At 39.9% G+C, this 12,829-nt stretch overlaps 1 protein-coding gene across 1 annotated transcript; it reads right to left on the bottom strand.

The window, feature by feature from the left end:
• Nucleotides 1-250: 250 nt before the first annotated feature.
• On the bottom strand, nucleotides 251-12,213 carry LOC124675667 (eEF1A lysine and N-terminal methyltransferase-like). Its single transcript, XM_047211740.1, has 16 exons — nucleotides 11,866-12,213; nucleotides 10,670-10,771; nucleotides 10,484-10,550; nucleotides 9,768-9,949; nucleotides 9,408-9,668; nucleotides 8,481-8,564; nucleotides 8,352-8,399; nucleotides 8,194-8,258; nucleotides 6,493-6,541; nucleotides 3,220-3,457; nucleotides 2,084-2,205; nucleotides 1,813-1,893; nucleotides 1,670-1,744; nucleotides 979-1,118; nucleotides 724-874; nucleotides 251-641 (listed from the first exon to the last, which is right to left on the bottom strand). The coding sequence occupies exons 1-16, from the start codon at nucleotides 12,211-12,213 to the stop codon at nucleotides 459-461; spliced, it is 2,196 nt and encodes a 731-aa protein (XP_047067696.1). The 3' UTR covers nucleotides 251-458.
• Between the last annotated feature and the right edge of the window lie 616 nt (nucleotides 12,214-12,829).

The following is a 12,829-nucleotide window of genomic DNA, read 5'->3' on the forward strand; positions in this document are numbered from 1 at the left end:
GACTCGGACCAGATTGGTATATGTTGAGTGAGTCGCTGACCATATTTAGAAGCTTCAGGCGACCACGCATGTCAATATCAAAACACTCACCCAAGTCAGCTGCGCCCCGTTTTGATCTTGATTTTTATATCCCGCCAACCAAGTAGGTCTGCACGGATGAACAAATTAGCAAGATCAGTTGACAGGCAGCACTGAGAAACCCGTCAAGATATTAACAGTCCTCTAATATTTATGAGCCCGGAACTACATTTCTTTTGAGAGGGCGAACCCCCCTACTCACCCTTGTAACTCTACTGTCTACAGATGGTAACAGAGCTTTACTTCTCCAAAATTTGGCAAGACAATACAAGGTAAATGCACTCTATACCTTCTCAATAGGAAGGGTTCTATTTTGTCAACAGCAACTCTTTTCTGAATGGCGAGTACAAACGGATGGTGCTTCGCAACAGAAGTCTACACTACTGCAGCTTCTGCAAATTCTTTATGTCTGATTCTACATCCACCGGGTATTTCAGCATAGCCTTCAGTTTCGCTGCGGCCTCGTCAAGGTGATCGATTTCCAGGTATCTCTCGCTTGGGGATGCAAACAGAACTTCATTCACGTCTTCTTCGAGTTGCAGTGAGTACAGGTGCTCAAAGACCTAGAGGGGAAATTGTTAGATCTAATAATTGTACTTAGACCTATGCAGTTACAAACATAAGCTTGTCCCAGGCCTGTCTTACCACTTTCAATCGCGAAATGACCATTTCCCTAACTGCTGATGATCGCGCGACTAAATTGATGATGAGGAGTCCCCCAGCTGAAAGGAACTTTTTCGCTGACATGAGGAAAGCATCTTCGACAAAGCTGACATGAGGGCAAGACAGCCCAGAACTGTAACCAGGGACTTCAAATCAAATTCTATAGACATGGAAAGGCTTGGCAAAAGAACAACAATAACAAAATGGTGGAACAACGTGGAAAAGTTGAGACTGCACCTTAGATCAGATGAATCTACATCAATAATAAGAATCCTAACTGCATTGCTGTCACTTCTGTTTGGTACAGAATGGGCTGAAGTACCATGGTCTGCAACTGCTTTCTCTTCGATGAATTTGATTCCATCCCCAAAATGCACCTATTGCAAGGAAAGGGGGCAGTGTAATGAAGCTCAATGCTATAAATAGCAAACTGTTTTAATATATATAAAAAAACAAGTCATCAGAAACCAACACTGAACACAACATTAAGAAAGATGGGGCAGGCTTAGTAACTGAATGAGAGATCTGAATTCTGAACCAACCTCAGTATTGCTGATTACTGCAGGCTTAGTAGGTACTTCCTCTATTCCTAAATATAAGACATATTGGCAGTTCAATTTGAGCTGCCAAAACATCTTATATTTAGGAACGGAGAGAGTACTACTTAGTATACTAGTAAAGCTCCTAAGCATGGATTCCTAAGAAGTAATCCTTAGTCTAAGAAGCTCCTAAGCCCCAACAACATCAAAACCTTTTTCCCAAGCAAGTTCGGGTATGCTAGATATGAAACCCAACGGAAACAAAAGGAAACCAAAACAAGGAGAGAGAAAAAAAGAACATGTAAACTAAGATTCCGGTACATGGATCGCTGATTTCCATGTGGTCCAAAAAGTAACATCTAGTTATTTTTGCATACTATATAAGTTACCTTCAATTGCTCATCCATTGAAAAGCCAAAATATTTCTTTGCTACCTCCTCCATCATAGGATCCAACTCAACAACCTGTAAATTTTGAGAAACATGATCACCCAATTTAATCGGGCAAACAAGAACAGGATATGTTTGTTTACCTCAATATCTAGAAAAGGGAGACATCCACGAAGAAACATTGGCAAACTCCCTGCTCCAAGACCTACAATAGTGGTGCTAACCTACAAAACAAAATGCAGGATATTAGTATTGTGGTGCTAACCTACAAATTTGTGTTGTAACGAAAAAAATAATAACTGAGGCTAGTACGGAGGTCCAGACGTTCAACAGATTAGTTCTAAATACAAAACCAACTTTAGAACTTCAGGTTTTTACTCTTTAAAATATGCATAATAATATCTTATTACTTACTTTTTCTCCAGATGACACAGCAGCAGTCAGAGCAGATGCAGCTAAAGAAAGCCCACAGATGATACTACTGTGATAAGAGCTACCAAGATAGCTATGGTCGATCCTCAGACTGTTCTTGGATCCTGCGTATTATAAAAAAGCCAACCAATGGGTTTACAAGTTACAGAAGATATATACAAAGTAAAGGCATAACTAACATTGATTGCGCTATTGCAACAGAGAGGCTAGACCAAGCACATTAATAGGCGTACAAATATGAAAATTCAGGTAACAACAGTTACCGATCCAGGGTTTCAAAACAAGGCAGAATATCATAGATGGTATGAAATACGGGCAGTTGCAGCAGAAACCAGTTTTGCCTATGCAGATTGATTTCTATAAACTAAATGTAAGGTTTGAACATAGATGGGTTCCCACCCAAAGTTACTATTCACTCTTTTAAATAAAAAATCAAACACTTAAATGTTTCCAAGTCAACATTTGTCCTCCAGGTAACCTCTGGAAAAAGTGGATAATTGCGGCAGTTCCTGTTACTATCAGAGCCATGAAACCTTATCCAACAGCAAAAATAGAGCACAGGAGAACTGGTCATATTCAACTAACATACCAAAGGAGGGAAAGGACAGGTACATCACCTAATGATTACATGTAAGTTAAGAATAGCGTGTAGAATCAACAAGCATTACAACAGGAAATGAGCAAAGTTATACAGAATCTGCATCTTTTTGAAAGGTTTAGAATGACCTGGTATAATGTCTTAGCTATCAGTAAGTCTAGATGCAGGGAAGATCAACAGACAGAATTAGTATCAGAATTAGAACTTCAAATTTAAAGAGTGATTGCATGTCAAAAGATACATGCAAGTAACTGGATAAATATTCCCAGATTAAACATACACTCATACAGTACAAAAATAATTCCAGCAATTAGTAAGAATTCAGACTGCAATTTATATAGAATAATGCCATGCATGGAATGGTCAATGTTCCCCATGAAACCTAAACGCAAAAACAAGGTTATCAACAAATAGAAAAAGCTCAAACCAAGCCAATGAAAGGCATGGATTATTCGTACCAACAAGGAAAGCAAACAACCACACCATAACAGAAATATTGCACATTTAAATAAGAATATACCACTGAGACCCTTTTTCTGGTTCTTCTTTTTTGATGCTGTAGATGAATTTTTGCTCTTATTGTCTGTCTCCTCGCTGGGGGACTCACTGATTAACAATGCTTCAGATTGCACTAAGCCAGAACTTCGTTTAAAAATAAGTCGCCGGAACATTTTTTCAGACGAACAGCTTTGGTCTCCGTCAACATTTTCGTACACAACATCTTCCACAACCATTGGACCTGTTATTTCTGACGTTACCTTCAAAATGCAACACAAGGAGGTCAGCTGAGGAGGTATTTAATTTGTGCAACTCAACAGTGATCAGACATCAGAACAAATCAGTGAACCATGTGGTTTTGACAAATTCAAATAAAAACATATACATGTATTAGTCCACAAGTAGTACTATCATGTTCAGACCTGTGCTGCTAGGGGTTGGTTGAAGTGATCTCAGTTGGCCAGTTATAGTTGCACCCCTACTTCTATCCAGAAAGTCAAACACATGCCAAACTCTCTCCCAAGCCAGTAAGCTACATCAATAGGGGCCAGGAACGGACATTCACACCAAATCCAAAACTGAATCAAGCCATCTACCAATTGATAACGTTCAAACATCAAGCTTTGTGATTCATTGCACAAGGAAGGGTCAAGATATATTCTATAAGAAAAATCATTAGGTAGCTCCTCCTGAGCAACTACACAAGTTCTCAAATAGCTGACAGTTAATTTAATCAACCCAAGGTGGTAATAATCTCATCCTCAGGTACTTTTCCCAAGCCAGTGCCCTAGAAGGATCAGTTAGATTAACATCACCCGAAAGGTTGAACAATTAAGCACTATTAAAAGTTCTTAGGGTGATTAAGATACCCTTTACAGAAGGGAGCATGCAATTTTTTAACATTTTTGGGGACGTAGGCAAAAGAGTAATCATAAACCTTAGTTTTGGGATTAGTTATCTTGCAATAAGCTTGAAGGGAATGTGACAGTAGGGGAGAGAGAGAAACCAGGCTGACTAAATCATCCTTTTTGGTTGCATATGACACTTTTACTGTACTCATCCTCACAGGGAGGGTGGGATAATAGAAACCAGCCATACAATACAGGTCATTTTCCCATCAATTCATCCTATTAAATCCTTGGTATAAGTACGAAAAATATTTTTCTCCATGCATCTCAGTTCCTTCGAGCCCTGCCATACACAGCTTCTCTCCAAGCAGTATTTACAAGAATGTGAGCTAAAATGATTAGGGAGAGCCCAGCGTAGGAGATACACTAATCATCATCAGTAAACTGCAAACCGAAGTGATCCAGAGAGAATGGCAAGCAGATGACTCAAGAAGAAACTAAGGAGTTCATCAAGCAATAACTGAACGAGATGTAATTAACTAAGTCCAACATTAACGCTAGGACTAACAAGCTTTGGAATGACAGGAAACTAATATGGTCCTGGAAGAGACCGCTGAGTTCAATGACAGCGCCATTGCCGCCTTCATTGACAAGTTTAAGACCCCTTTGTCGCCTCACTCCGTCACGATGTTCAGCTCCCTTGTGAAGAATATGGAGAAGGTGAAAAATCCCAAGGGCGACAAGGTCGGCGCCAAGAAGGCAACCTTTGTGCAACCTTTGTGTGTTATTGTCAAAAATGTGGCAGATTGTCATTGACAGGTTGTTTGATGTTGTTGTTTTAGGCTTTGGGGGTAGTCCGCATGTCGGAGGTACTCAAGTTTGTATGGTTTTCGATTCGGTTTTCCTCATAAACTGGATCATTTCCCTTTCTTCTTAAATGAATAGCCAGAGCTCCTGGCTTTGCTAAAAAAAAAAATGGTCCTGGAATCCTGATTCAACACAAAATAGTATATCTTATCATTACATAGCTTGGAACATTTGCTCAAGTGAGATACTTCAAACTTCAAGATCAGAACACTACAGGGAATTCTGTGCTTGCATCAATTTAATGGACAATTGCAATCATGCCAAGATATTTATTATGTGCATTGAGAACCTATACAGACAAAGGCTGCAGTTAAACAGGTGATAGATGAATTGAAGTGGTTTTGACTGTTATAACTTAGCAGTACGGAACTTGATGCAGGAGAACACTACAATAGTACCAAAGTGTAACCAAACATCATTAGTAAGAACCCTCAAGGCCCCAGTGCGTTATCAAAAGAAGAATCCTAAATTTTGGACCCTGAATGTCTAATTGGTACGGTTTCCCCAACTGCATAATGAGGTATATCTGAGACCCTGAAATTTAAAGACCGAATTACTTCGAAAGTTAAGGCGGTTTTGAGGCATAAGCCAGTTTCGTCGACATGGAACAAACGTGGCTGACAACATATATTTTTGTATGCTTCCACATTTCACGTAATCCAAAAGATTTATCTAAGCTTGCAAAAAAAGTTTGAACTAGAATAGAAGTTCTTGCAACTTTTGATCGAACAAAATAGAACCAAAAAATACAGATTTACAAAACAACATAGCTTTTTTAAAGTTTCTGAAGATTTTATTTAAAAACCAAATATAATTTAGCGTCCCTTAAATATTAATTTCTGAACACTGAAAATCTGAACTAACATTTATTTTCTAGGTCTAAATCGAATGTGGAACCATATTAATAAGCCACATTGTCAGCCATCTGTGTACCACTTCGGTTAAACATGATCATCGTGAGTCACATCAACAAAACCATTCTCAAAACCGGGTTAGGTTCAAAGTGATCCAGCTATGAAAGTTGATGATCACCACGATGACATTTCTCAAGATTACCCGGGCCTGTCGGCCAAGGCTATATACTCGTTGAATAGCGTGCCTGCGGCCCAGAACATCTAAGGGCATCGCAGACCTGTTATTGCCTCAAGCTTCCGTCGCCTAAACGGTGATAGTCCCTCTAAGAAGCTAACTGCGGAGAGATGGCTCCGCATAGCTAGTTAGCAGGCTGAGGTCATTCGTTAACGGAATTAACCAGACAAATCGCTCTACCAACTAAGAACGGTCATTCACTACCACCCATAGAATCAAGAAAGAGCTCTCAGTCTGTCAATCCTTGCTATGTCTGGACCTGGTAAGTTTCCCCGTGTTGAGTCAAATTAAGCCGCAGGCTCCACGCCTGGTGATGCCCTTCCGTCAATTCCTTTAACACATGGTCTTATAGTTTTATGTTCAACTAGGACCTCGTTTTTCAAGATCAAAATTGATCCTCTTCCGCATAAATTAAGCTTATTTAATTAGCGTTGGCCCTAAGAGAAAACAACAAACATCAATTTCCACTAGAATAGGTCTAGAAAAAAAACCTCGTGCAGAATATCTCTTTGTTTCACACCATCACTAGCCATCATGAACCTGCAACATGAAACATCAAAGTAAAAAAAAGGTTTTAAAATAAATAGTAGAACAAAGCCAAGTGATAAAAGTAAACAAGTTCAGTAGTGCTCAATGAAGTATGAACAATGGGATATTCGGATATCATATATCATATGACAGTGAGGTAGTCTGTAGATGAACACCAAATTAAAGTTTGCTTGCACGTATTACTACCAAATGTAAGAAAATTACCCAGCTCTTTCCAGACATAACAATGCATATAGCCATAATGCAGCTTTTCATGAAATTTGAGGTCCCCTTCCGGGACAAAAGCAACATTAATTGAGAGACTGCACCATAAAGTGAAACACATTCTACTGTACTATGTAAGGATTGCACCATGTACACTGAAAACTATATATAACCAGTTGCCAAAATCCACCTATACGATAAATGTTAAATAACAGAACAGGGACTATCACATCATTCCCTCCATGTTACCTTTTTTCAAAAGGCACAAATCGTCCCTCCATGTTACTTGTTCACTGTAATACAGACCTGTTACCATAGCTTAGTACTTTATTTTTGTTAAGTTTTGTATAAACAACCCTTAGAATCAGATCAGTTCCATATTGATTTGACTATTACTAGCATATAATGCATCATGAAACTATATGGTTCCTTTGTACTATTTTAAGTGAGTACTTATTTATATGGTAATAGGTTAGTTACTTCTTCAGTATTTGTGACTTCTAGCTTTAAAGAAAGTTCACAAAAAAAGTCACACCCTATTAATTATCAACATGGGTAATAGTTTAGTTACTTCTTCAGTATTTGTGACTTCTAGCTTTCAAGAAAGTTCAAAAAAAAGTCACACGCTATTAATTATCAATATGCTGAACACATGAACACATCTATAGACTATAGTAACTAATAGTGTCCATGCACTTAGCAATTTGAACAAAAGATATTACAAATCATCAAATTATGCTATAACATATAGCTACAAAATTTTGTCTCATTTTATTGGGAAGATAGCAGGCTCTTACAATTTACAAGAAAGCAACAATAAATCATCAAATTAGCCAGTAAAATATAGCTAGGAAGTTTTAGGTTCCTTTTATTGGGAAGATATGTAGGCCCTTACAGTTTAACAGGAAGTTAATTGATGTATGGGAAATAAAAAATGGAAAATTATTAAAAAAACAGAAATGTGTATTATGTATTCCAATACATAAATGTACTTAGCACGAGAATACAAAAACATCTCAGAACTAATGAAGTGCTAATTTGTGAGCAGTAAACAAATATGACATTAATTTACTCTATGGTTGCTACAATATAATAACTTGAGCAAAGGGGTGTAAGGTGATTAAAGGATCCAGCTAGTGCAGGTTGTAGTAAACAAAAAAAAGCAGGAGATATAATAATGACAATGATAATAATTATAGCAATGATATTACATTGCTAAATAGGCTAACTAGCAGAATATACACATCAACTTATTTAGCGTCAGCGGGATATTGTTTAAAATACTAGCATTGACTTTTTCCTGGCCAGTGACCATACAATCTTTTGCCCCAATACATAATTGCAAAGTTTGGCTTAGTTATTTGATGTCTGAACATCAAAAATGCCAACTTGTAGAAGAAAATGCTGATGAAATTTCAAAGGAAAGGATTGACACCTACGGGATAGGGTCTGTGTCTTCAGGATATTCAGGTTCTAGATCCTTAACAAGAGGAGATAAATCCTTCTGGGAATTGGCAAAAATATTAATGTTAAGGTATAACATATAATGAAATATGAGCCTTTGGCAACCGCAGTGTTCTAATTTGTGAAAAATCACCTTGATAACATCCATGTCAGCACTTGCATGTCTGCTATCCAAGAATACCTGGCATATCATAAATATAAACACAAGAGTGATGTAGCATAATCCTAGATAACAAAATGTTTGCATTCATAAAATTTGTACCATGATAAGACGAGCAGCCTTTGCACTTTCAACTACCACCCACTGCCCTTCCTCTGACGCAAATAACCATTCCTGAGCTCGTGCCTGAAAGAATGTATGTTCGTTAGCAATTTTGGATGGACAGAAGAACCCATTTGGTTGTATTTTCAACATTGTTAGGTACAGTACTGAAAGGACTGATGAATATGCAATGGAAGCTACTGTGCAGTCTGTGATTAAGCAAAGTCTAATTGGCCAGATTAGTTGACCCACAAGCTACTCCCACAGACAAAAAAATCATTTAGTTGCAGCTTAAAAACTGTGACAGCCATAAATCAGAGATAAATAACTAGTGGCAAACTGTACTAAAAACCTTAGCAGGATTAAATTTAGGGTAACATAAAATTTACTATGTTAAATAGGATTCATGGCAGCATATTTATTGGTTTCGGTACTGGTAAGGAAACTAAACCATACTTTAAAAAGCATTGCTTGGCTGGTATATCTGTCGACTACCGGACTTCAACCAAATTGTTTCCTTTTACCTTAAGATGGAAATTTCGTAATTCCAAATTACATGAAAAATTACATTAGTATTAATAAGGTCCTAATAATGCATGTGCTGGTCTCATATAATTGCAAGGTCAATCAACCAAGTCAAGTCTGTATTAGTCATTTCCTTCCAATCCTGATTGCTAATTGCTTAACAACTTGTTCAAGTGTGTCTTGGATCAAGAACGGGCCGTAGAGATCACACAAAATCCCCTAGCCAATTTATTCAAGTGTGTCTTGGTTTCGAAGTAATCTCAGGTGATAATCAGATAACGTATTGTAGTATTCCACTTGTTTATTGCAAAAGAAAGGAAATAATTGGCTAGGGGTTTCAGTTAAAACGTGACAGTAAACATACTGAGAGGCACAGGTGTAAATTGACAATTTGTAGCATACCTTAGGCACAATGAAAACTCCACAATGGTATGCAAATACACCGGTTTGATTCTTAGCATCCATGAAAACAGCCTTGTAGCAATAAAGTGAACTCCCCTGCTCACCAAGAATCAACTGCCTCCTTCGCCCTGGAACAATGACCTTCAGGTTTCCAATAGCTCCTAGCTGAAGATCTCGCAATGAGAAAAGTACATCAACGCCAGAAGTGTGTGACTCCCGGATTTTGTTCTCATTTTGCAGAGCATGAATCACAGCATTTGCCTGTAAAGCCAACATAGAGTACACGAGTAACTGTAAGAGTCCCGATATAAACTTAATTATTTACATTTAATAATGCTTATCAGAAGAACATAATAGTACCTGTTTCATGTTACAGTATTTAGCATTCTCATCCAGTCGCGATTCTATTGTGTGGACAACACCCATCTTCCCTTTTACCATGACCACCATGAAGGTCTGGAAGGCAGACTTACTGGAGCGTTCACTGGCTATAGCCTGAATACTCAAATCCCATCCAAACCTGAACTCAGGCAAAAGTAGGTCTACAAGAGAGAAAGTAGAAAAGAGCGTAACTAAAGTTTCAATATTAACTGTTAATTACATAGAAAATTATTACCTAGAAAATAGCCTATCTGTTCTATGATTGGTGTTCTAGAATTTTAGGAACTTCATAAAATCTGATTATCTGAACGCAAATATCTGCAGAAGTATCTATATTGGACACAGGTACACCACTAGTACATCTCTAGATTTTCTGTTAAAGATACTTTCATAATCACTTGGCCTTTCATTTGTACTCCCTCCAATTCATATTAGTTGCCACTAGTACATATGTACCTAGAACTAAAATATGTCTAGATACATCTCTATTAGTGGCAACTAATATGGATCGGAGGGAGTACTATTTATAGTTTAAAACTCAATGGTCATATTTGTACCAAGTCAGTATAATCTCTCATGGAAGAACAGAAGAAATAAAAGAGCTGTAACTTAAAATTTGGACCTATCTTAAATTCGAAATCAGAAGCACGCACATGCATATGTAAATTTTAAATAAGAAGTTAATAAGAGTTCACCTAAAACATGGGATTCTGCTAAAGTAAAGCACACAAACTTTCCCCCTGACTTCAAAACCCTCTTGGCCTGCGAAAGGTGCTTGCTTAGTCAGACTTGACATGAAGAAAACAGAATTTCCATCAAGTCTACTGAATTCCTACAAGTAAATGGGGGAATTTAAACTTTAAAATTCATGATCGAAATACCTCATTTAGATATTTCATTCCCAATTCCGTGCCAACTTCTGGCTCCATAAGAGCATCCAATCCTCCTTTATCAAGTACGAAATCAAATGACCCATCTGGAAACTGTCAATTCGGGGCGTCAGTTGATTTCCACAAGAATGTGTAACAGGTCGCTAAACAAATAAAGCACAAGGTGTTAAAATTCAGAAGCCCACAAAAAATCTTGCAGAATGGTTAAGGGCAAATGAGAGGCATAAAACAATAGAAATTCTGGAAGTGTGAAAAAGGAAACAGTCAGTGACACAAACATTGTCCATCAGATGAACGGAACAGATACTTTCTGACCGTCCATCTGACCGAAGGCGTTTGGAGCGGATAAGGTTCAGGAAAATGTGTATACACTACAATCTGTATCCAATTCCACTCTGAAACATAGGGTACAATAGTATATGGGATATGATACAGAATGAGCAATATCTTCCCAGATTCGACTATCTGGACTTTTCGACAATACGGTCCATATAACAGTATCCGTATATTTATTCGTATCCGGCACTTTCTGTGTCTGACTCCGGTTCCAAGAAAAAGTATAATTAGGATATGATCAATATCCGTCTGTATCTGCCGATTTCACCCCTTCATTCAGAATCTCAATAAATAAATAATTTCAATTTTTTTGTTTGATCTACAATGTTGCAGAAACTGCGAACAAAAACCAAAAGTATCTCCTGGAAGCTATGCATAGAGTGCCAACATATCAGTTCAGTTGTAAGACTATGCACTGATAACAAACAGACACCAGTCCATGGAACCCACAGGCTAACCGGTTCTATAGGCAGGAGTTGAAATTCCAGTCAGGGTGCCAATGTCCATAAAAAATTAGAGGTGTATCTATTTTTCATTCAGTAGCTAATATTACCATCCGTTACAACATCAGGCATTTAGGTAATCGAGCAATGCAAACTTTTTTTTTTTTTTGAACTTTCGAGCAATGCAAACTTTGATAGTAGCTTCAACAAACACAATCAGTGTTCAAAGTTCAAACATCACCCAATTTTGGAACCTGCCTGTACTCGAAGTGAGCGCAGATGTTTCAACAACTAGAGCGGACCTCATTTCAACTAGAGCGGACCACCACCAATCCAGCACGAAATAAACACACCAATCCTAAATTAGCACGATTCTCAGCCGCAATCCACGACGCGGGGGGGGCATACCTGCATTTTGGTCATGTCCATGACGCGCCAGCGCATCTCGGGGCGCGCGCGGGCGTGGCGGCGGAGCATGTCGGCCACGATGACGCGGGAGAAGTCGATGTTGGTGATGCGGCGGAAGCCCATGTCGTAGAGCTCCTCCGAGAGCACGGAGCTCCCGCAGCCCGGGACGAGGATGTCCGCCCCCTCCGCCCCGAGGAGGAGCGAGCGGAGCGGGGCCTTGATCTGCGCCCACTCCGCGTACCACTCGAAGCTGTCGCCGCCGCCGCGGAGGGCGAAGAACTTGTCCCAGTTCTCCCGCGACGTGAAGTCGTCCAGCGCGCCGAGGAGCGCCGGCGTGGCGGTCGCCATGGGAGGGATGGAGATGGATGCGTGAGGCTCAACCTCAAACCCTAGCCGAGTGTAGTAGGGGTTTAGAGATGGCCGGAGTCGGAGAATGGAGAGGGACGATTGTGCAGGGTGTGTTTGGTAGCCCGGTCTAACACAGAAATTTTCATCTCAACCCAGCTCAGCCAGCTATTTGTTGTTTGTTAGCCTGTAATCGGACCATCTCAGCTATACCGACCTCATATAAAAAGGGCCTCTCTTTTTTTTGAACATTACGAAAAAGGTCTCTCGGCCAGGCTGAGTTGGGAAGCTCAAATCGAGCTTCACAACTCACCCAGACTGAGTTCATCCCGCAATACACTGTAGCAGTCCCACACGCCCCCTCCCCTAGACCCCCACCCCCACCTCTTTTCCTCCTCATTTTCCCCATTCTCTTCTCCCGTCGGCCTCCCGCCCCTCCCGCCCCACAACTTCCATGACACCGGCGGCCTCCCGCCCCACGCCCTCCATCCCGGCAGCGCCCCCCCGCACCACGGCCTCCATCCCGTCGGCGCCCTCTGCACCACGGCCCCCATCCAGCCGGCGCCCTCCCGCACCACGGCCCCCATCCTGTCGACTCCCTCCCGCACCACGGTCTGCC

Source organism: Lolium rigidum, chromosome 7, assembly GCF_022539505.1.
Source record: "Lolium rigidum isolate FL_2022 chromosome 7, APGP_CSIRO_Lrig_0.1, whole genome shotgun sequence".
Classification (NCBI taxonomy): domain Eukaryota; kingdom Viridiplantae; phylum Streptophyta; class Magnoliopsida; order Poales; family Poaceae; genus Lolium; species Lolium rigidum.

Coding starts and splice junctions, on each gene's coding strand:
- LOC124675667 (XM_047211740.1), bottom strand. CDS start 12,213: ATGGCGACCGCCACGCCGGCGCTCCTCGGCGCGCTGGACGACTTCACG. Junction 10,551..10,669: donor GAATGAAATATCTAAATGAG/GTATTTCGATCA, acceptor CACCTTTCGCAG/GCCAAGAGGGTTTTGAAGTC. Junction 2,206..3,219: donor CCAGAAAAAGGGTCTCAGTG/GTATATTCTTAT, acceptor TATAATACGCAG/GATCCAAGAACAGTCTGAGG.